The 26,443-nt window shown below is 33.1% G+C and overlaps 1 protein-coding gene across 2 annotated transcripts in view; it reads right to left on the reverse strand.

The window, feature by feature from the left end:
• The window catches only part of LOC145265643 (uncharacterized), an 86,954-nt gene that overhangs the window by 11,184 nt on the left and 49,327 nt on the right, over positions 1-26,443 (reverse strand). Inside the window, exon 1 of one of the 2 annotated variants that reach the window (XM_080121710.1) lies at positions 7,790-8,120. The exons of the other annotated variant lie outside the window; for it this stretch is intronic. Within the exon in view, the coding sequence (XP_079977836.1) occupies positions 7,790-7,855 (66 nt within the window). The 5' untranslated portion in view covers positions 7,856-8,120. Of the gene's footprint in view, positions 1-7,789; positions 8,121-26,443 lie in introns of those variants that run through there. 2 annotated transcript variants of the gene reach the window in all.

Genomic DNA, 26,443 nt, shown 5'->3' on the forward strand with positions numbered 1-26,443 from the left:
AGCGCAGCCTCGCTCGGACCAAACATGGCTATTTCCATGTAAACACACGTTTCATTTCAATAAAATAAAGCTCTTCCGATTGCGCTAAAAATTTCCAGATGATGTACATTATTTTTTTAAAACTTACCTATTCACTTTTTAGAGAGGATTCAGATTAGAGGAAGACCATTTGCTGTATATGTAAAACAAGTACTCAACTTCTTTTCCGGCTCGTTCCGAGACCGAACAGATAAGTTTAACCCTTAATTGGGTTTAAGTACATCTTGCTAGCCAACTCCGTATTCAGGCTGCCCCTATAATTATGGACCCTCTTACGTTTTAGTGGCAATATGTTTTCTTTGAGATGAATTAAAGGTCAGTTATTTATAACTAATTGGACTTATTATGATCGTGTAGGACAATTAAAATAATGTTTATTTGAATATAAATAAAGGTATATATATTACACACATATATAGTAATCATATATATATATATATAGTCAGACAGACAGTCAGACAGACAGACAGACAGACAGGCAGACGGTTTCGCTGTATCACACCGCTTCAGTGCAGCTAGACTAGCACTCATCCCGAGTCAGAGATTAAACCTACAACTGTCTAGTTGATAGTCAGTAGTTCCATCCTCTAATTCATGGGAGTATTCGTCGCAGGCCACAGGGAGAATCTGCCTTCCTAAAAGAGTGCCGAGCCGGGCTAAAACGACTACCAAGGTCCAGCGACCTTGTGACTGTAACCCGTAGGGAACTCCACAGGGATTTAATGAGGGGCGCTGCCGACGTTCTGCTATGCGCACGTTTAGGTTGGTAGCAGAGTGAGATCTGCTCCGCGTGGGCGCCGAGTTCAAGTCATCTGAACAATTCGAAGTTCTCTCTGACCTGGCGATTGGCATTTCCACTCAACAACATACAATGCAGTTCCGGTTTTTTGAAGTCGCCTGCTTGTCCCCGTTGTGGAACAACGGCTGTAGAAACGACTGATCGCGCTTTCTTCGATTGCCGCGAACTCCGTCGGTACTGGTCGTATGTCAGCGAGGTGCCGGCTCGCATCGACCCCGAGCATCATCGCCCGATTACCATATCCAATGCCGTTGACAACGTGAGACCGTCGTGGGACCGGGAAAGATAAATAGTCTACATTACGATCCTGGCCGTGGCGAGAATGGTGATTTGGACGTCACGACTGCAGGGTGGCCGGGGAGTGTTGTCTTTTTCTGATCAGGATCTGATTGCTTCTTTAAACACGAACTACGGATAAAGATCAGATGTGATAGAAAGAGGGTGCATCGCGCGGCATTTAACAGATGTAGCAAGTCTGTGTGTACGAAAAGGAGGCAAATTTGAATAGTGTTCCCCGTCTAGGTGTGGAACGCACATATCCGTCAAGTGTAACATAATCTTTAGCTTCTTAGCTAGCCGAGTGAGTGCTCCACTCCTCCCCGACTGGGAAGCCTCCAAGATCCCCACCCCCTCCTAACAGCAATTTTTCTTTCCACCCCTCCTAAATTTCACCCATATTGAAGAGAAAGAAATCAATAACTAACACCCCCCACCCTCATCCATCAGTTTTTTCTTTTCTCCATTTCATCCGATCTAGAGGGCATCCTCACTTAAAGACTGTCCAGCAGGAGGCCAGGTTCCTTTACAAACCAAAGTGGAGCAGGCGGTCCATCAACTCAACGGGGTTGGGAGAGTCTTACTAACCACTTTTCTATTTTTTCTTCCCCCGCCCTCGACACAAATGAATTATTGTACCATTATTGTTATCTTTTTTGTTTTTACACGCCAATAAAAAATGTTTTAAACAATCGGGTTCTAAGTAGGACGTCCCCTGTACGTCCCCTGTGAATACGGTATTATGGTGAAAGAAGATATTAGCCAAGAGAAACTTTTGTTTACTTCTGGAATGACAAGGATGATCAACGACCCTCATCCCCCCTTTTTGAGTTGGCCTTGTGCCTAAGTTTTATGTTCATGTTAATTTTTAGCCCGAGTAAAGGATTTGATATCTCAAAGTGTAGTATCTGTTCCAGCAGATACTGCAATCAAAGTTTAATGTGGGGACAACCAGACATATCAGCTCTTGTAGCAATCAATTTTGGTCAATGTAGGGAGACACTTCATATAATTGTCACTACCAGTTTCCCCTCGGGGGAGCTAGTCCCCTCTTTCCCCCTCTCTCCATATTAAAAAACGGCCTTGTGCATGATTTACTCTCGTGGGGAAGCAAATAAATACAAGCAGCCCCCTGGCCCTCTTGATTCAGGATCAAAGTGTAGTATCTGTTCTGCAGTGCTATAGTTTTTAACCCTTAACTAAAAAGTTCCAAGCATCGACAACCCAATTAATCCTTTGATTAAGTTAAGGGTCTTTTTTTGGCTCTAAGGACCAACCCCATTCTTTGACTGAGTGGTCCTCAAGAGCATTACTTTTTTATTATTGTTTTTTACCCCTTTCGGACCTTACTAATTGTTTCTCTTTCGATCTCTTTCAGATAGTCCAGTGCCCAGCTCGACTTAAGCAACTGGCTGGTTCTGGAAGGCTCACATGCTTTTTAAGGCGACAATCTCCTTGCTTCCAAATCGGAGGGTCTTTGCTGGGCACTCGGCTTACACCAAGATGGAGAAGGCCTCTGCTCCCTTCACCTTGTTGGACGCCTCAGGTGTAGATAAAACATCGAGGGCCGCCAACTCGCCTTCACCTTTTGCGTACGTGTCTATACTGAGGGTTACTACACTGAAGGACACCCCATTACCTCTTGAGTCCATATCTGTACAGGGGGTTGCCGCTCCGAAGGGCACCCCATTACCTCTTGCGTCTGTGTCTGTGTCTGTACCGGAGGTTGCTGCACCGAAGGGCACCCCGTTATCAAGGACCGCTTACTCACTCTCAGCATCTACCGCATCTGTTGCAGGGGTGTCCACATATAGTAGGGCTCCAAATTTGGTTACCACACTTGGAGAGGATATTGTTCCGGATAGTACGCTATTCACTATTGGATCGGAGATCGCCCTCGAAGATTTATTGACCCCTTGGAGAATGACGGGATCTGTGGTTGTGTCAGACTGAGGAGAGCAGAAGAAGGCCCTGAAGGAATATGTGGAGAAGATCCCGGATAGTGCTGAGATTGAAGAGGAATACTATAAAGCAGCAAGACTGAGAAGATCCAGAAGAATCGAAAACTGTGGTGGGTCATAGATGAGGAAAGGCCAACCCAATCCCAGTCGGTGACAAGCAGCCTAAAGAAAGCAGAGTCAAGTATAAGAAAATGAGATCAATAGAGTTGCTAGCAACTGATGAGTGCTCCCTGTGGGATATTAATTAGAGCAGAGCCGCCAAGGAAAAAGATCAAGAGTGTGGAGGAATGGCCAGCCCTTGTAATTACAGACTCCCGATACCGGAGGCCCAAAAGTCACCAAGCAGGACCAACCCCAAGAAAGAACAAGGGCCAGAGGAGAACTGGAGCCCGAAAGGAAGAAAGACGCCCGAATTCTACAAGGAACTCTTTAAAACAAAGTACCAGTCGTACTTGGAGGGAACACAATAAAGGTGATCCCGGACACTATGGAGACAATAAAGTAGAGGTCGGTGTCTCTGGTCACTTCAGAAGCAAAGAACAAGAAACTGACAAGAGGGGGCATTACCTGGAAAAACATCAGGCTGAAGCCTGAATATCAATCTAAAAGGAGGACAGTAGTAACGATCCTCGGTGTTCCCTGCTTTATAAGTGAGGAATAGGTCGGAGCCATCATATCGCAGATTGGGGAAGTAGAGGGGGTGAATCTGGTTAGTCCCAGAACATTATCACGGGGGATTACAAGATTATGAGAGTGGACCGGAAAGCGAAATCCCGGCCCAACTGAATTGCAAAGGTGGTTGATGGTTATAATTGTAGAAGAAAGAAAACCCACACTGCTGGCACTGCCAGAAACCAGGCCATATGTCCAGAGCATGCTCACAGAAGAGACCCGCCCCCGCCCCGAAAAGCCGACAGAAGAAGCACAGAAAAAAGGATGGAAGAGGAAAGACGAAGGGAAAAGAAGCCATTGTACGGAGCAAGGTTGTCTCGAAGAAAGAGAAGAAGCAGAAGACAGCTCTTCTAACAACTAGAGCGACGGCGGTGGCAAAAAAGAGGAAATTGATAACAAGTTTCTCAAAATCGGAAGGAGAGGATGGCGAGGCAAGGATAAAGCCAAAAGACAAGTGAGAAAAGAAGGAAGAAGAAGAAAGAAGAAGAAGAAGAAGAAGAACTTCTGACATTTCAGCAAAACCTCTCCCCAACACAGGAAGAAGTTCAACCAACCTCTCCCCTATTTAATACCCCTATAGAAAAGGAGCCCGAACAGGCTCCAGTCACTGAGAGAAACCAAGACCAAAAAAAGAAACCTTTGGCGGCGGCCCCAAGGGAGAAAGAAAGCGAAAAAAATTTCCGTTCTGGCCAGGATATGCGAAGCGGATAGCGGGAAGGTTATAGGGGATCTGAATGGAAGGCAGAGGAGATATCTCAAACGCCTGGAGACCTTTCCAAAGTGGATGGGAAGGACGTGACAAATCCAAGAAAATTCCCGGACGCCCCCAGAATCATGACGTTTGTCCCGGCGAATAGGGGAGGTAGAACCAAAGCGTTATGGAGGATGTTGGAAGCTGGGAGGAAAGCATTTCCGGAACTGAAGTTGGTAGACGGGGAGCACCCATGACTGAGCATACCACCCTCTATATCTTTATATTACACTTCCTCTCGTATCATTCTATCCAATCCTTCCCCCAAAATATATTTTTACCACCCCTTTTTTAACCGAAATTTAATTTTTGTAATTAAATTTAAATCCATAAGATCATTAACCTTGCTTCACACCAGTCATGGCGAAATATATTTTCTCTCCTCTGAAATTGAAAAGGGTCTTGAGCCCCTTTCAATTTTTGAATTTTTAAATCATCTTGCCTGATGAGATCAATTATGATTGAAACGGTCTGCACATCGTAGCAAGATATGACTGTATTTACATAAAGAATAATAACAAATATAATTTGCTCTCTTTAATTGAGCACTATCAACGACCCTTGTTGAAATTCAATTATTCTTAATTGGTGGATATCTTTCTACCTGGGATATATATATATATATATATATATATATATATATATATATATATATATATATATATATATATATATATATAGGAACACGAATCCTCGCGAGAAACTTCTGTGTAGCTTAATTGAATATATATTTCCATAACTTACTACCCAGCTCGGTTGAAGTAAATACAGAAAATCGATACATAAAATATATATCTTCATAAAATTTTGTACGGATGCATGAAATAATAACAATAAAATAACAATACTAATATATATAGGGGTGTTTGTGATAAAAATAAATGCGAACATTTTTCGGTTATTACAACTATACAACCATCGGAGCAAGTTACTCTAATTTAAATGCATCTTTAAATCTAATTTACAAAACTCGCTATGTCTGTCTGTCTCCATATTTTCAAACTCTATCTCCCCTGAAACTAAAAGCCATAGAGCAGCTCAAGGGGCCTCAAATGATTAAATTTTTTGTGGATCGTTCATTTATGGGTATTTAGCTGGTTAAAATAGTTTTTAAAGGGGTCAAAAATATCGTTATACGTTTTGTACATTCATCTAGGTTTATTTTTAATTAGTTCATATGCGTGTCACATTTGTAGAGTGGTAACGTCGCCAGCTTTGAATGCTACAGTTTTGATTTTGATTCTAGCTGATGGCACCTAAATACTTTTTTTTACTTTTGAAATCACGACTCTATAATAATATATACGAAATCTGGACAAATTAAAATATCATATCTAAGCATATTTTACGACCGGGCAAAGCCGGACGCCCTTCCCGCTTGTACTGTATATATAGTAACTGACAAAAGACTGAACATCAGGATATTTTTTTACCTCATGTGCATAAAATTTATGTATAGGTTAATCTCCTAAAGTAATGAACGGATCATTATTAATTTTAGGATATATATTTTTAAAAATATAATGATTGACATGGGCACACTGTTTTTTTTTTTTTATAAATGTGAACATCTAGGGGTACATATAAAGATTTATAAAAAAAATAGCTGTGCATACCTGGCGTTGCCAGGTAAAAACATATTGTCGGGCTAAGGGTTTAGTTACATACTATTTAAGATACACCAACTGTCCTAAGTTGTTACGATTTTCCGGATAATTGACTATGTTTTGGATTTTTGGAAGCTTGGAACATAGCCACTTTCATCTATGAAATTTAAACAGAGGAATAAAATTTCATAGATCAAATGGAAATAACTCATAGGTTAAATGAAAACTTATGTTGGTTTTGAAACATAGCTGATGTTGGTTATAATAATAATAATTAAAAATAAATTTAAACTAAAAATAAATTATATAAATAAATGTTATATAATATTTCTAAATAGAATACGTAATATAATTATATTAATAATTTCTATTAAAAATTTAGAACTAAATGTTAAAACAGGTTTTATTTAATGCAATATGAAAATGAGCTAGCCCCTTGAATGTTGATTCTTTTTTTAATAGATAGTGTATATAAAAATTATTTTGTATGCATTAACCAAATTGTGAACAAACAAACAAATAAACAGATAGGAATACGACTTTATTATAATAGAAGATTACTTTGGACTGAGCAATATGAAAATTTGAATATACAGACTCGGCAACCCAGTGAGTAACATGGATATCTCATTTTTTGGTAAACTTTGCAATAGCAACAATTTTCCTTTTCAAAACAATCAAAAACAGCATGGATAAATATTTGAAAATATAAAGAACTTGAAACATAAAATCTTTTCTCAAGAGTACTATATTCAGTATTAATAACTCGAAAATGGTTGATATGTCGTAAAACAAAACAACCAAACCTAGCTTCATAAATTAATACTCGAAGATATAAAAAAACTTGAAGCATAAAATTTTTTTTTTCCAAATTACTGGATTCAGCATTAAACAACCCGAAAAGTGTTGATGTGCTATAAAAGAAAACAACCAAACCAAAAGGTCATTTTAAACTCAAACATGATAGAAGATCAAAAACGTCATTTCAAACGTAAGCGTGACTGACTAACGTAAAAGCAATTTCATACATAAGCGTGACAAACTAACAAAAATACTATTTTGAATTTAACTATTACAAACTAATGAAGATGCTGTCCAACATCATTGTGACAGATCGACGAAAATATAATTTCAAACATAAGCGTGAGGGTCACATGAAAATTCTACATATGCATGGCAGACTAATGCAATTTCAAATATAAGCCTAACAAACCGACAAACAAACATCCTCTTATAATATATATATTTGGATAGATCTAACATAAGATCTATTCATTCAATTTGCACGTGTAGCGACGAAAAACTATTTCAATTTAATCGTGATAGACTGACAAAAATACCATTTTCAACCTAAGCGTGACAGACAAACTGACAGACAGAGATACTTCTCATAATTATTAGATGCAACTAAAACATAAAATGCGTCCACTAAACGTTTTCCAATAAGATTAATAATGATTGGATGATTTTCCAATCATTAATAATCTTTGATGAAGGTACAGAAGATTCCTCCTCGCCCCCTCCCCCCATCTTACATTAAGAATGGGTTTTTAAATAATGACGCTATTATGTAGAAATCCATTCTTAACACAAGAGGATGGGTCCAGCTAAATATTCTGTACTGTCACCTAATCTTTTAGTTTACAAAGAGAGCAAAAAGTGACAAAAATGAATATGATCTCACCGTATCGGGCACTCTTTTTAGCGTCCTTATCCAGTTATTTTGAGGACTTCTCTTGTGGATCGCCATGTTTATATGACGCCGGTACGCATTATTATTAGATATTTTTGCGTTTTCTTACTTTCCTTTTGCTCTTTTTTTTATTTGCGTCTCTTTTCTTTCTTTTTTTCTTTCTTTTGTTCCTAATTTCTTATTTTACTTCTCCTTCCTAGCTTTCTTTCTTTCTTTCTTTCTTTCTTTCTTTCTTTCTTTGCCTCGTTGTCAGATGTTCGGACGGACAAGCAACAGCGCACCGGCTGTGCATCTAAATGTCTTTCACTTTTGCTGTGTATGTGACTTTTAAAAAACAATCAATAACGTCACTTCCTGTTCTGCTTACTTTTACCACCATCACCACCATCACTTACACCCTTGTCTATTACATGGACAAGTATATATATATATATATATATATATATATATATATATATATATATATATATATATATATATATATATATATATATATATATATATATATATATATATATATTATATATATATATATATATATATATAATGAAGCTAGCAAAAGAAATATATCTTAAACAACGCAACGTTTATTAATATAGAAAAAGCACAACACAAGAGGAGCAATTAAAACAAATAAAAAAATGAGTAATAAAAGTTACATATAAGTTTATTATTACATCAAATCAATAAGGAAAGAAATACTAGCGAAGAACATCTTTAGGTCATGGAATTTCGAAGCTAAACGCTCCTCATCAGAAAAGGAGAAAAGGCAGCATTATAGAAAATATAATATATATAGAAAAGCTGGTTAGAACACTTGGATTGGAAATGAAAGGAGGTATGAAATATAAGAATAAAAATTTTAGAGTATAAATACAGGGAAGGAAATAAGGATACGTGGATAGGAGGGTAAAGGAATATATATATATATATATATATATATATATATATATATAATATAACAAAATATATAAAAAGATAAAAATACATGAGATAGGGATCACTAAGAAGTAATGATGATAATTAAAGGAGAATACACACACACGTACACACACACACACACACACACACACACACACACACACACACACACACACACACACACACACACACAAACTGAAAACAAAAGAGGTAAAAAGACACAAAAAAAAAAGACAAATATGAGGACTCTATGACCCAACCTATTAATTAAGCCGATTTTACACGATTTGGTACAAAAGAAGACCAGTTCACATACAGTATAAATCGACTTCCTATAAATAGTAGTGTAAAAGCCACCTCTTGAACGTTCAACAAGAACGTCTAAGAAGGGAAGAGTATTGCATTTCTTACATTCTATAGTGAACTGCAGAGCCCTATGAAGGGAATTCGACTTATTAAAAAATGTTGACGCTTCATTTTGCGATGAAAACATCTCAAAAGTATCAACATATCTAACATACGTCGTGGGTTTAGTTCCTGAACTGAAAAGAACGGGTTCATAACAACCTACGAAAATATCAGCTAGAGTTAGGGCCAATAGGCTCCCCATTGAGACTCCGTCGCCCTGACTGTACATAATATCAGCGAAGCTAAACGCCACTGATTTAGTACACATTAGTACGAGTTCTGTGAATATCTCCTTAGAAAACTGGGGATGAGTCAGGCGACCACCATAGAGTGCGTCGGTGCAAATACGTATAATCTCATCCAATAGTACATTGGTAAAAAGACTAGAGACACCAAAAGAACACATAAAAGGTGTCTCAGAACCCGAATCCAACCCACGCAAATACTCAACAAACCGGAAAAAAAATGAGGTATACAGTGCGTAATATATAACCCACACACAGGTTGCAAAATTTCTAAAAGCCACTGAGCCAAAGAAGTTGGGCGGAGCCTATCATAGATAGGATAGGTCTCAGTGGGATAACTTGCTCATGAATTTTTTGGAGACCGTAAAGTCTGGGGCGTAATGACCCAGAGAGTCTAATCTTGTCATAAACGTCCTTGAAAAATATAATAATATATAATGCAAGAAAACGTTTTTACATTTTGATTTAATTTTTGCAAATATTATCCGCCAACTCGATAGGACCAAGTTTACGGAATTTAGATGCATCGTTCAAAATTAATAACATTTTCTCGACGTATTCTGAACGATTCATGATCACGACTCCTGCAACTTTGTTTGGTTTACACATATAAATATTAGAATTTGATTTTAATTCTTTAATGGTTTTAAAATGTGTTTTGTTCCAGACAAAGTCCCCGTGGTCAATAGGAGCGTTACTGTATCGGGTTGCCAAATCAACTAAACTGGATTTCATTGTAGGGAAATAGGTTATCCAGTGAAGTAGGAATATGATGTATAATTGGAGAAAACAGAACCTCGAACGCAGCAAGGGTCCTCTCTTTATTTATAATAATAGAGGGAACACAAAAATCTAACCCTTTTGATATTGGCGCGCAATAACGTACTTTATGGGCAAGTAGGAACTCTTTAGTCCCGGTCGAGAGTCTACCTAAGAGATTGAAAACTCTGATAATACACGCTAACGTGTTCATTAATTCTGTGGCATATTTTGTATCAATTAATGTAATCAGCTGTATAAATAAGTGTGAATGGTTCTACATAAGGCATTACCACTTTAAACAACTCAATGTGTGCATAGTCCATGAAATCGCTCACTCTGCTTTTCGAAAAAGAATAGTAGGCAAACCAATGTTTCAATCGAAGATATACTATCAAGTCAATCTTTGTAGGGCCAGAATAGGAACTCTGCCGGCTAAATCCATCACTTGTGAGTCATGTGGCTTGGTTTGTGGGAGCAGGGCTGACCTTGTGTCACACATGAAAGTAGAGTCTAGCAGGGTGAATGTATGGTGCTTATGCCTCGAACACGACGCGAAAAATACTGTTGAAATTTAAACATTTGTTTTTTTTAAATGTTTTTACGTCTGTCAGAGTGATCTAATCATTATATGATCTGCGCATACGACCTAAATTGACCGACTTTATTTCACCTGAAAGTGCTCAACGATAAGAAACGGGTTTCTTAAAGGGGCCGACATAATTATTTACTATAATAATTATTAAATACCTACAGGCACTAGTGTTTCATCCTTTCGGGAATCATCAGTGCAGGGTGTCACTATTAACACCGGTAGATACATTCGAACCCGGCAACATCTCTCTCTCTCTCTCTCTCTCTCTCTATCTCTCTCTCTCTCTCTCTCTCTCTCTCTCTATATATATATATATATATATATATATATATATATATATATATATATATATATATATATATATATATATGGAGAAATATCACAGTGCTCAACTGCGAGTCGTGTACCAGAGACTAAACCATGTGTATCGCTTTATTGCATGACAATTTTAAAAAGTTTTTTAAATTGCTATGAAACGCAGAGAAGTGAAATTTTATACACTGGAAGAGCATAACAAGGTGTCTTATTTCCCTGATTATTATGGAATTTGAACAAATATTTAGAAAATTATGCTAATTTTTCTATTTACTGGTAATTTTAAGTGTGTATCACTTCATTGCAAGTGTCTAAAACTGTATATGGTCGGTAATAAAACAATATTCTAGCTTCATATTTCTATTTATATGAAATAAAGAACGTATGCAGTAACAATATTAACCAAAAACAAGAACGAATTTGACGTTATTTTGTTTAAGGAAATATTTATTTATCAACAATACTCACATGCTTCAAAATCACTTTGAATAGCCTCTTGTGAACTGATGATGTCAATCGGCGGATTTGAGATGATGTGATGCTATAGGAAACTTTCAAAATCTTCCTCCAAAGTTCATCCTTCGACGAAAATTGACTTTATAAACTTTCATCTTTATTATTGACCAGAGCTGCTTAATTGGGTTTATATCTGCAGAACAAGGTAGCCATTTTCTCCACCAATACCTAATACCTTAAGATAGGATGTCGTATCCTTGGCTGAGAGGGATGGCTGATTGTTGTGCATAAAAATCAATTTGCGGTGATGTGCCAATGAAAGGTCATCAAGCTATGGTGACAAATGCTCATTTAAAAATAAAATATAAGACTAGCTTGTCATACTAGCACTCGAAATGGTCCAATTAGTTAATCGCATATTATTCCAGCCCAAAACATTACACCACCACCTCCCCGTTGACAACGGAATTGATGAGAGGGTAGAGAATAGGACTCCAAACTTTGGCCTATCCATCTGGTCCATCAAGGGTTGCTCTGGCTCATCGGTGAAAAGAACATTTTCAAAGCTGGTTTTTATTTTTCAGAGCCCAAGCCAAACGTTTTTCCTTGTGAGTTTGGTTTAAAACAGGTCTTGCTATGGGGTTAATGCTTCTTGCAATTTCGTTTAAGACATTGCAGCGTGTCTTTCTGGACAAGGAAGGTATTTCAGCCTTGTCAAATATAACAGGACTGTTGCTGCCCGGCTGCTTGATAAGTTGACGGCGAATTTTTCTAATATCACGAGCAAAAACTGATTCCTTGTGTTTTTGTCCTTCCTTAGTTTGATGTTTGGATTTTTAATGAGTGAAGACAATCTTCTTCGATCTCTTCCCAGCTTCTTGGCTAGATCTACGAGAGGAAAGCCTTCTGCAAGGTCTGCAATAAAACATTCCTTTTTCACTAGCTGTCAATCGACCCCTTTTAGATTTTTTGGGAGACCCGCAATAAAGTGATACACACTTAAAATCACCAGTAAATAGAAAAATTAGCATAATTATCAGAATATTTGTTAAAATTTCACAAACTAAAGGAAATAAGGCACCTTGTTATGCTCTTCCAGTGAATCAAATTTCAATTCTCTGGGTTTCATAGAAATTTCAAAATTAAAATAATATTAACTTGCAATAAAGCGATACACATGGCTTATAAATTTCAGTTATAATACTACACAATTATATGTTGACTAACAGTAGTTATTCAACGCTGACTGTGTAGAGATATGTTGCTGATCAAAAGTTATGGTCTTATTTATATGATTTGCTTTGAAAGAAAAGTTAAAAATAAGGTTTCCAATATTAAATCAGGTAATATAAAAAAACTGTCAGCGCTATAGTGTTCTCGAAAATGTATTTGTAAAAAGGTAAATTCCCATGGTACTACAGGAATATATAAAAACACGAAGCAATATCGATTCCATGCAATAGTCTGACGAATCCTCACGAGAATGAAAAGCGGAAAATTCTGGGTAGCTTAATTGCTATACATATTTTAAAAATTACTACTTAACTGTACTTACATATCGAACACTTACGAAGTAAGTACTGAAAATAAACATGTAAGATTTTAATGAGTTAGTGAGGTATAATTGATTAGCTCAAAAGCTTTTATTTTCTTGAAAACCCAAGTTCTTCTTATGCTGTCCTTCCAGCTTCGGAATGTGCTACTGATTTACTAGGTGAATTTTGATGATAAAATTGTCTCATATACTAATGAATTTTGGCTTGGAAAACTTCAACAAAAATTGAGATTCGGACATTAATCTTCTGTGTAAACATAAACAAATTAATGGATGTTCTATGGTAGGACTAACACTTTCGAGTCTTGGTCGAAATCTTTTTGATTTTCACGCAAAAAAGATTATTAAAAATTGAAAAATAAAAAAAAGTATAATAAAGCAGTGACTTCTGTTATGTTTAACCATGGTATATATATATATATATATATATATATATATATATATATATATATATATATATATATATATATATATGTATATATACACATGTATGTATGTGTGTGTGTGCGTGTGTGTGTGTGTGTACGAAATCAATGTTTGCTGTTTCCAAATATTATTCAATTAAATTGAAAAATCTATCGAACTGAAATGAATACAAAATCGTTTCTTCGTGCAGTGAAGTCAATAATTAACAATCAGATGTTTCGCTTTAGTCATTGACGCGTTAACTTTTTTCATATACTTTAATAGGTCACAACTGTCACAATCAACAGAAATGGCTAGATTTGGTTTTGTCTTTTTTACGGCTTAAACTTTTTTGGATTATTGAATATCGAACCACAACTCAATTTTATTAAAGATTTATCTTGTGATTGCGTTGGTATCTTTCGCGGCACATCAATCCTTTTGTGCTGTCTAATGTAGAAACGTAATATCTATTGTTCACAATTCAGTGATTAGTTTCCACGTCTGCTCATACGATATCTCAACTCTTTTCAGAATATCTGATAGGAATATGCAATACATATAATTTAATATATTTAAATATGGCAAATAAACAAAAGCCCAATGCCTCAGAGCTTCCATGTCATGATTCAGCGGATTATAAGATTTATTAACACTACTTATTTTTTTTTTAATATTGTAATCAAGCTCATAAAATTATAACAATACAATGTATATCCATATGTACATGCATTTAAGAAAACCATTTATTAACAGTAGGGCTTAAAATATTATATGATTTTCATCATCAACATATAATAATTTATATTCGATAGATATTAACTGAATTTTTATTGATAAAATCTATATGGCGACGAGGAAAATTATATAGATTTTCAAGCTTTACTTTAATGCATTATTTTTTAATAAATGGTTTTCTGAAACGCACATACACATGGATAAACTTATAAGTTTTTGCTTTGGGAGTTTGATTATAACTTTTAAAATTGTAAGTATGTTATAAATTTTATGATCTACTAAATTATAATTATGCTAGCAACTATATGCTTTTCTTGGTTACATAGTTTTACTTACCTGGGAAAATAATATTATAGTGAACAAACTATATATATTGACGCTCAAAAGAAAGAGGTAATAATATTATGATGAATGAACACTGCCTTCTCCAAAATACTAATTAAGTATAAGAGTGCACGTTTATCATATCCCAATAACTAAACTGGGATTGATTCATACAAAGTAGTATGGATGGTGATATGGTAAATTTATACTCCATAAAATAAAGAAAAATGAAGAATAATGCAGAAAAAGAAAAAAATTGAGAAAAATGGATAAATAATGACAATAGCGCTTCGAGAGCATTACTTATTCTTTTTATCTGTAAAATTTTGGGCATATAGCTTTTTATCAATTGAATATCAATATTTCAAGCAAAAATAAAACTGACGAGCATAATATATCATCAACTATTAAGCACAAATAAAAAACAGGCTAAGGATTGTTCCTTTTTGATAGAAATGAAAAAAGAAGAAAATGGAATATAGAAATTATTGGATGCATTTTAATTGTTCAGTCTTACTGTGATGAATTATTCACTAAAACAGCCTCGTCGTGAATATTTGCGAAATTTTGTATTTCATAAATGTATATTTTTGAAATGGGCTGAAACAAGCGTCTGTTAATAGTGTTGTTTTAGAATAAATCTGGAATGTTTTTCTGAATAACTATTTATCATACGATATTAAATGAAGAGTTCTAATTGTATTATACACCATACTATATAAACCATTGTGTGAACCGCAATATATATACGTATATTTAGGCAGCAAGTCATTGTCGAGGTATGTCTTGTGGAATACTACAGAGTTTTCTTTTTCTTGACTTTTCTGCTAATTTTCTCAATTTGACGAGCATTTCTTTTGGTTACAGGTGGTAAATTGTGTAATATCGACTGATTTTGTATTGCCCATTTTTGTTCTCGAGCGCTTTCGATCCGTGATCGTCATTGGGAGAAATTTTGTTGTTGTTAAAGAGACTTCGTTTTCGGTTGCTTTTATATAGATAATTTATTTAATTCATTTTATTTTGTTTTTATTTATTTGTTTAATTTAATTTATTTATTTAGTCCAACTAAATTGTCTGTGAGAGAGGGAAGAACAAGGAAGGGGTGTGGTCAAGTCTATTATTTACTATTTATTACTCTCTTTATATATAATTATGTATATATATTAATTGTTAAATATGTTTAATATGTCGTAGTTGTATTAAACGATATTTTGTTAATGTTGGACTGCATTATTTTTATTATGATTGCCTCTTACAATTTTAATCTCTGTGTGCAATTATTTCGGTACTTAATTTTAGTGTTAGTGGTTAATATATTCCTTTTTCAGTTAACTTTAGCTTTTTATTATAAGATAATATGGCGATAAATTGCACTGCTTTCTGATAGGTGATATATGAGACATCTGGCGAGGGTTGTTGTCGTAGGGCCAATATATGTTTTGTATGAGTCGTAGATTGGTTAGGAAAACATTCTTCGAATGAACTGGAAAATTCGTATATTACATTTGTTTGGCTCAGTGTGAAATTAATAATATTATTGCTTTTAATTAAGTTAGAAGTTTTAAATTTTGTGTAATATATTATTAGTTTAATCTTTACATTTTGTTCGATGAGTTCAATTTATTGTTTTATTAGGTTCGTCATTATTTTTTGTTGAGTTTATAGTTAATATGAATTTGGTTTTTATAATAAAGCTGAAAGGTGTAATTTTGTTAGTGTTGGGGGTCCGTGTTTTTATCGTGCATAGAGTTTATAAAAAAGTTTTATGCCTTGATCGACTATTTTATTAGGAAAAATACTATTTATTAGAGTTTGCTTTATGCTGATTAGTTCTTTGTAAAATATTTTATTGGATGAGGAAATATTGTATGCACGTTGGATCAGGTTTTGTATTAGGGCTATTGTGTACTGTTCTGGGAATTAACTGTGATAATTAAGGAGGTTGGGGTTGTTCTTGGTGAGTTTTTTTATATACTGAGGTCGTATATTCTGTAGGATTGCTAGAGTCGTCTAAGAAGGGTATTTTATTGTTAATGTTTAGTCCTTGTGTAACAGTAAGAATGAAGTGAGTTTCGAGATTTTGCTGGTGATTTAAAAAAATGTTTTCGTATGATTCGATGGCAATGAAAATATCATCGACATATAGGGCGTATATATGGGATTTGGTACATGGATCAGAAATTTTTTATTTTCGAAATTAACCATGTAGCATTCTGAGAAAGTGAGTCCGAGGGATAAGCCCACCGAGACACCGTCGATTTGTGCGGATGTTTTTTTGTCTGGTCAGTGAAGGGGCCTTGAGTAGTGCATGTTAAGTTTTTCTAGATTTTGGGGTTTTATTGCTGGAGGGGATATTGTATTGGGCTTGTAGATTATTTTATAGTGTCTTTTATCAGGACATTAGTAAATAAGTTTCCCATGTCTATGGAGGCGGCTATGCAATTATTGAAGAAAATGGATTTTAGTAAGTGTATGAAGTCGGTAGTGGATTTTATGCTGGAATTATTTAGTATATAAGGTCTGATAATGTTATTAATTGTTTTTGTTATGTGATATATAGGTGTAAGGATTTGAGAGATTATAGGTATTAAGGGGTATCCCTTTTTTATAGGTTTTTATTTTCTGTATATATAGCCGGATTTGTAGTCACATCATGTTAGTTAAGTTTTATTGTTCATATTTCACCATTATTTACTGTGATTATTTGGTTAATTTGTTTTGTTTTAAATTGTTCTGTGGGTTTTTGCAAGTAGATTGAATTTTGTTTTATTGCTGAAAATGTTATTTTTGTATTGTAATCTGTTTTATTTATGCTTGCATAAATATTAGACTTGTCAGCCATTCGTATAGTGATGTCGTTGTTATTGTATAGTCCTTAGCTGTTGCCTTTAGTTTCGAAGTTAACAGGGAGTATGATGTTTATGGTTATGTCGATTTTTAAATCCTTCAGCCTTTTGGAGATCTTTGAGTTTAGGGTGTATGGTGATCTTGAGATTTTAAGTTTTTATCTGTTGGTAGAGAATTTCGATTTCGCTTTGTGTAATATTTTCATCGTATTTTCTGGTGAAGTGGTTATTAGATCCAAGGTTAAGGAATTGCTTTTGATGTTCTGCGAAGAAGGTGTTGGAGATTTTAAGCATTTTTCATTGTTATTATGGAGGTTAATATGTCATCATTTGTACAACTGATTCAGTTTTTAATTTAGTTTTATTTGATGTTGGAGTTGTTCGTGATGGAGGAATTCTGAGATTATATTAGCTATGGTGTGGAACTGGACTAACTTGGCTGAGGTTTTATGGAATTTTTGGCGGATGATATTTGCTGTTGTATTAGATTTTTTCTGAAGTTGTTTTAGAATTTTTTCGTATGTTTTGCTTGGTTCTAGAGTTTTATATGCGTGTATATTTGATAGACATATATATATATATATATATATATATATATATATATATATATATATATATATATATATATATATATATAATAATAAAAAATAAAATAAAAAGGACTATCCACTTAATAAAATAAAAAGGACTATCCACTTATCAAGTGTTTCCTTTTCAGGTTAAATATGTTTTTAACTCTTTTTTAAAGTGTGTTTTAACATGTTTTATTAACTGTTTACTCTTATATATATATATATATATATATATATATATATATATATATATACATATATATATGTATACTGTAAAGCAGACAAATAAACGCAAGCAATTCTATACAAAAGGTATTAAGTATTGGCATTAAATAATAAAAACTAGATCTTTGTTATGTCGTAAAAATACAGACAAAATCAAATTGTTGCAAAAGAGGTAATTTTTCAGCATTTAATAATCCTTAAAATATTGATATGCTGTAACGCATACAAAGAGATGCAAATAATTATATGCATAAAGTATTAAGTTTTGGCATTAAATAATGAGAAAAAAAAGTGTTGATAAAACCATAAAAATTACGGTCCAATTTAAATCAGCAAATCCTACGAAATAAACAAATTTACTTCTGCATTAAATAATCGCACAAGGCTCGATACGTAAATCAAACATAGAGATGCAAACAGGTCTAAACAAAAAGTATTAAATGATAAAAGGGTGTAATATGGTGCAAAAATATTGATTACATCAAATTAACGATTCTTACAAAATAAGCAAATTCTTTCTTTATAAATAATCCCAAAAGTATCGATATGCCGTAAACAGACAAACAGAAGCAAACAATGCTATATAAAATGTATTAATTTTTTTTGTATTAAATAAATAAATAAAAATACGAACTAACCAAATCAACGAATCGTACGAAATGAGTAAATTCTCTTCAGTATTAAATATACACAAAACTGTTGATATCCTGTAAAATAAGACGAATTAGACTAATCCTGATGGATACCTAACTCATATCTTCGACATTGTACACATCCGTGCTACAATCTGTCTGTTAATGCGTTATTTTTACTGATTTTTCAATTATATAGAATTATTAGTTTTCCTTTCCCCAACTGCCCTGAAAGCGCGATACTGAACGGCTTCTCATCTTATCCCAAATAAATATCAATAAAGATGTGGGTCGGGGGTGATCATAGTCAAACAATGGTGGAACCAGCTGACGGCACTGCTGTGAAGGGGTCAGATATATGGAACATTTGTTCATTAACAAGAGAAGGGAATCAACAGCTGTTGCACTCTTTAATACACACACACACACACACACACACACACACACACACACACACACACACACACACACACACACACTGACACACACACATATATTACACACACATATATTGTATAATTTCTTTATTTATATAAACATTGATAAAATAGTGCTCAATAATTAGTAGAGTTGTATACTTTAGATATATACAAACATTGTTATTGAGCAGTAACTAATAAACGCCAGTTATGTTTATATAAATAAAGAAAATTATACAACAATACATTTCTATTTTTTATTGAACACTATTTTATATAATAAGAGTTTTATTAGATTAGCATCTAGAGAGGAAGAAAGAGAGAGAGAAAGATAGATAGAGAGATAGATAGATAGAGAGAGAGAGAGAGGGGGGGGGGAGAGGGAGAGAGAGAGAGAGAGAGAGAGAGAAATAAAAAGGAACAGACCGAGTTATGTGTTCATCAACGTTTCGTCTTTATTTCAAGACTTCCTCTGGATGAAATAACGACGAAACGTTGTGAATACATAACACGATTTGTTCCTTTTTATTTCTCTCTATCTATATTTCTCTCGGAAACGGATAAGCGGAGAAAATACACAGAAATGGCCAGAGATGAAAGGGATATGGAAGATGAAGCATATCAAGATAACACCAATGATAGTAGGAGGACTAGGAACAATCTAAAAAAAACTTTGAAAAAAGAATGGAAGAGATTGGAATCAGAGAGATGACTGACAAGATACAATTGATAACAATAATGAAAACGGATGGAATATTAAGGAACACTTTTGAATGCAGAAACAAATACACATGAGTTACAAATGCTAACCAGACGTATAGAAATTACAAAAGAAGTATAACTAAAACAAGAACATAAAAAAACATCACATGGAATGAAGAAAATTGAAACGGTATAATTGTAAGTTAAGCTCCCAATTCCAAGAAAGTATCGGCAGCAACAGGCACCACATCGAATAGCCGTGAAGAGTCAATGATGATGGAAAGAACGAGGAGAGAAAGCACTAACCAGACTCAACTTGATGAATACAAAGAGTACTGGAATCTTGGGAAGATTTAGCACCACCCAAATTCCGTGAAGGTCAAAATTACAATGCGGAATACGAGTTTTCCGGCCCCTGTTTACGGTGTTTTAAACCACCTTACGGTGTTATTTATAATGCTATTTACTTATATACATGTGTATTATATACTGTACTGTATTTTGTTACTAATATTTAATGTTGTATCCCAGAGTTTTACTGTATAATGATGAATGAATAAATAGTAAATAATCTATATACCTATAAAAGTGAAAGTGTCTGTCTGTCTCTGTGTGTGAATTTATTTGAATGTAGATGATATATTCCTCAAATATTTTCTGGAGGAAACCTCATTCTCAAAAGGTAGAAAATGTATAATAATATAAAATTTAATTAATTAAAAAATATTTATATTACTTTCTAAATTTAAATTTAAAATTAAAACTTAAAGAACCAATCCTAATATCAACTTAAATGTCTATTTAATCTATATTAAAATTATATTTAAAATTTAAACATCTCAATGTGGTCTTGTTTCTTTGGGCCGAATGCTTTTCTAGCTTAAGAGATTTGTATACTTTTCAATATAATAATTAAAATAATTTAAGGATCGAGATGTAGGTATTGAAAGACTAGAAATAGGGTATTTATGTACGTGTGTGATGGCTACCCTTAATCTAGCAAACTAGTGTGTATAGGTTCAAATAATAGGGTGGTGTGGATTTGACATATCTATGCTAAAAGGGGTCTCAGATTGAATCCGGGTTATTGAGTTATAAAAATATTTTTAATTTGACAAGAATTTTATGAGGTCAGAAAATGTACGACGTAGGTTGCCACCCCACCATTAGTTTATAATTTATAATTTATAAGTAAAAGATAGTCACACACTTTTAGAAGACACTTATTTTGAATAAAATTTAAATGAGAAATTTGAAAACTTTAAAGTGTCGGAAATAATGATAAAATTATTTTTATTTACTTTTTTTTGTTGTAAGTCCAATATTTCGCTAAAAATAGCTTCATCACGGTGGGAAATTGTAAAATTATTTAAATTAGTTTATTGAAAAAAAAAAGGAATATAATTGTAAGAGTTTAATATAGTATACAAATCCCTTAAGCTAGAAAAGCATCCCCCTCAAAGAACAAGACTATTTTAAATGTTTAAATTTTAAATATAATTTTAATATAGATTAAATAGAGATTTAAGTTGATATTGGAATTGGTTCTTAAATTTGAAATTATAATCGGAAAGTTAATTTTAAATTTAAATTTGGAATTAATATAAAGTTTTCTTTTTAAATTAAATGGTCGGATCCTTCTATCGATCCAGTAGATATCTCACTGCTGATGTAATTCTCTATCTATATAAGAGCCAGATACGTCCAAGGATGGAATACTGCTGCCACATATGGGCAGGAGCTGCTAGAAAAGACTTGTCCTGCCTTGATAGGGTTCAAAATAGACTTCGTGGCCTGGTGGGAGATGTCCTTTTCTCTTCGCATCAACCTCTATCTCACAGAAGAGATGTTGCGAGTTTGTCTCTGCTTTATCGTTATTTTCATGGAAAGTGTTCAACTGAGCTTCAATCTATGGTCCCCCCTCGCCAAACTTTCACAAGAAACATTAGACTAGCTGAAAACATTATCAATAATTTTCCCCACTCTTTATCTGTACCTAAACCTAAACATAAATTCCATGATTAAAGCTTCTTTCTTTGAACTGCACGCCTGTGGAATTATTTTCCGTTTTCCTGCTTTCCAGCTGTCTATAATATGGTTGTCTTCAAGTCCAACGTGAACAAGTTTCTGATGAGCCGTTCCACTTAAGTTAACAAATTTACCGAACTTCCATTACTATCGATTACTATACTGTCCTTTTGACTACTCTACAATCTTTAACCCTTATCCTTGAGTGGCCTATCGGCCTTGATAAGTAGTGACGCCTATGTAAAAAAAAATTAAAGTTCAAATTTAATAAAATTGACTTATCTAATAAAGTAGGGTTTATAATGAAAACTTATATATAATAGGTTTCTACATACTATTTCAAAGAAATTCACATTTTACTCATATTAAATAGGGCGAGTGAAGGAATATAAACATGGCATACGATATATATATATATATATATATATATATATATATATATATATATATATATATATATATATATATATAAAAGGAATAAAGTTAAATATAAATATATAATAAAATGAAAATTATAAATGTTAAAGTGGCTTTCAGAACTAGCAAGATTATCTTCCTTGGACTGATTAATTTAGAAAAGTTTCTGATTCGGGCCAAGAAGAGTTTCAAATAGATTGAATAAAATAACATTTTTTTTCATAAAGGATACAATAAATAGTTCAAATATACTAAAATAATACAAAACGGAAAAAAATTAAAACATTTAAAAATTCCTCTTTTTCTTTCCTTTTTCTTTTTTCTTTCGTTTTCCTTTTCTTTTACTTCTGTTTTTCTTTTGCTTTCTTTAGCCACCAAGAACATTAAACGGACATTTAAAAAAATATTACTGTTTGAATTTTAGTTTGTTCAAGTAAACGAGATTCGCACGATAACCTGCAATATATTTATATGATTCCTATTCCGGTTATAAAACAGTCGAGTATCGGCTAAAGAGAGCTTGATATGAGTATCTAAAATGGTCCCCTATTATCAGTTTTGAAACCGACGGTACCGATGACTTATCTCATCTAAAATTTCTGTAAATAAAAATATAAATATTACGCTCTTAATTTCAGAATTAGATAGAGCACTCTGCTGGAATCCTTTCACCCCCCCCAAATATAACGGTCCTGAATATGACCTGAAACTATATCCGATGATGAGGCCCCAGCTTGCGGGCTTTGGGGAGTGTAGAGCCACCCTTTGATTGCCATTGCTCCCAGGTCCACTCTGACGCGGACTGGTAGTACTTGTTAGAGTTCCAACTATGGGTTAAATAGAAACCAACTAAAAAAAAAATCAAAAAACAAATATACTCTATTAAAAAAATTATTCTTCAAAATCATTAAGCATTAAAAAAACTGAAAAAAGGTTGATATGCCGAAAACAAAAACAGCCAACCAAAATATAACTATATATATAGTCATCCACATAAAGTACTGTTTCGCTGTTTCACAGCTCAGCAGTGCGGCTAGACAAGCAACTACCTCAAGCCAGGATCGAAACCCGATCGCCCAAACGACAATCAGAACTTCTAATCGTTGCGCTATACGGATGCTGCTATGCAGGCACTGAATTAACAATATTTTCCAAAGTACATAAGCTCATGCTTGACCTAAGGTAGGGAGCATTATATATATATACTTAAAAATTACCTTCTCTTTCCATCTACGTAACGATCTCTACCAAACTTTTCTGTCAATTTTTTGGTGAACAGACTTGACATTTAATATATAGTAGGTGCGGACAAAATGAATGGCGATGCTCAAAATTTATAAACATTTTGTCCCCTTCCTTTACTTTAAAATTCACCAAAAATCAGGAAATCAACCAATTTTAATGAAATTTTCAGTATTTATAAAATAATGATCATGGAATATAATGAACCTATTATTTGTATGTAAATCTTAGTGGAATGTATTAAAAATTACCTTTACTAAAGTTATGGTTTTCTGTAGTAAAAAAAAAAAAAATGAATGAATTTATTTTTGTTTTTTTTTATAAAAATAAAACATCGTAAATTATAACAATTTTAAAAAAAAATATTTAATTTTTACAGGAACATTACGAAAAAAAGCCCCTAAAGTCCGTATTAATGAATTCGATATAATGCGAAGAAAAATTAATTTCTCGAACTACCGATATTACCATTGAATAAAGCATTGTTTATTTAATATTTTCACATAAAAAATTGTAATTGCAAAAACATTTCTACTTTTTTTAAATTACAGATTTCGCATAATTTTTATGTGCAAGATTTTAATAATTTACTTGTTCACATGAATGTGAAACTTTTGGCGTAACATAATTTTTATATGATATTGAACAATAATTAAAATAAATTGAATTTAAAAATAGGAATATAGAAAAATAATTAAATTAAAAAATGATAAAAATTGATACAAACGTTCAGAATAGGAATGTACGGATGCACGTCTGGGGGGAAAAAGAAAACTGACACCCCTACCTCCTTTTAATATTCTGACTCCATTTTGAAACAACGTTTCGATTGGCTGAAATTTTGGGCTTCCGTATAATCGTGTTTACAACCTTTATTTGTTGCGTTTTGGCGAACGACAAAATTACTTGCTTTGAGGGGCTAATTAAGCTATTTTTTGTACAAACAAGGTGTTTTTTTTTATTTAATTCAATATCTTAGGATTTTACCTTAATAATTATCTTTGAAATAGACCAAGAAAACTAATATTTGTCTTTTGAAGGATTTTTACAATGAATTTATTTAACTTCAAAATTTAGCTGAATTGGTTAGCTCGCCGTGAAAACATTTTTCATAACTTTTTTTTTCACGTGTGCAAATATTTTTTCCTTTAGGAAATTAACTTTAGTCTTTAATCTTTCAAATACAATCAAAAAGTAGCCGGAAGCCTACCAAAAAAAATTATGATAAATCGGCTTTCAAAACTAGGTCCCCCTATCTTTATCCGCCCATTTTTGCTCGTGCCTAATATATAGGGGATTCGGACCTGGGTTTTAGCCAGTAAAATAGCGGCTAAATATAAAAATTTAAAAATATTAGAACTTAAAAGGAAAAAGCTGATTAAAAGTGTTGTCCTACGCATGCGCAAATATACATTCATAAGTCAAACAATGTTATTTTTTAACATCATATATGTGTATGGACGCGGCTTAGAGGTTAACGAATAAGGCTGAAGAGATATATGTTTTTTGTTTCGATTCTATCTGATGGCATTATATCATGTTTTCATTTTTACTTTTGAAATCCCTATTATATATGGGTACAATATAATAATCAAAAGTAAATATGCTATGTAACAATAAATATTAAATCTGCATCAATTAAAATATATTTAAGCATATTTTATGACCGGGCAACGCTGAGAAGCTTGGTAGCATATACATATATAACAATTACCTTATATATCTGTGTGAGGGACGGCTTCTGCCAAATTCCTCTGTCAATTTTTTATCAACAGACTTGAAACTTGATATCGAGAGAATTTGGTCCTGGGGAACAAATTTGATTTGGTTTTTAGCCGGTAAAAATAGTTGCTAAGTGGTTAAAATTAAAAAAATGGAACTTGGCAGGCGTAAATCGGCTTAAAGTGCTTCTTTACGTTTGCGCAATATTCATTGATAGGTTTACGTCGGTTAATTTGTAAAACTTTGATATGCATGTAAACTTAGCTCAGATTGTAGCGAATAACGCTGGATTGCTGAACGTTTTAGTTTCAATTCTATCCGAAGGCATAAAGCCATTAAAAAAAAATTAACTTAGTACTAAATTTAAACTTTTAAAATCAGTACTAAATTGTCTGTACCATAATAAATACGAAATCTGCATAAATTAAAATATCATATTTCAGCGTATTTTACGATCGGGTATACATAAATTAAATTCTGAAACGCTTTCGAATTACAGATTATACAATTCTGTAAACCCAAACTCCATATAAATATTAGTATCAATGTTCATAAGTCAATCCCAACCACTTAAAAAAAATCTCAGTATATGAGATAGAGCAATAACACAAATGAAACTTTTTAATTAAATTATGTAAAGTAAAAACTTACAACAAATTTATTGTTTGACAAACCATAAATTTGCTTTCATTTATTAATTTACATAATTTAATTCGAAATTTCCATTTATTGATATGCTTATCTATTTTTAAATATATAGTGCATTTCAATGTATCTATTGGGGTTTTGGAGTTTCCAATGTATATTATTGTTTACATTTTAAAAGAGTTTTCTTAATTTTCAAAATTTTTGATCCTTAGATTTTAGGTAAATGAAATAGATAAAAACATAAAGTTTAAAAATAAATTAATAAAATAACGTCAAAGTTAATAAATAAATAACACAGAACAATAAAAACAAATTTAAATATTAAGAATAAATAATCTTCTTATTGATATAGAATAGTATTTGTAATTAATAATGATAAATAGATACGACCTTTCTCGCTAAGAGAAAGACGAATATGGGTAAAATTCTAGTCATTAATATTAATTCAGTTTTTTCTTGTTTTCGAAT

Source organism: Euprymna scolopes, chromosome 40 (assembly GCF_053919585.1).
Source record: "Euprymna scolopes isolate OS-2025 chromosome 40, ASM5391958v1, whole genome shotgun sequence".
Taxonomy (NCBI): domain Eukaryota; kingdom Metazoa; phylum Mollusca; class Cephalopoda; order Sepiida; family Sepiolidae; genus Euprymna; species Euprymna scolopes.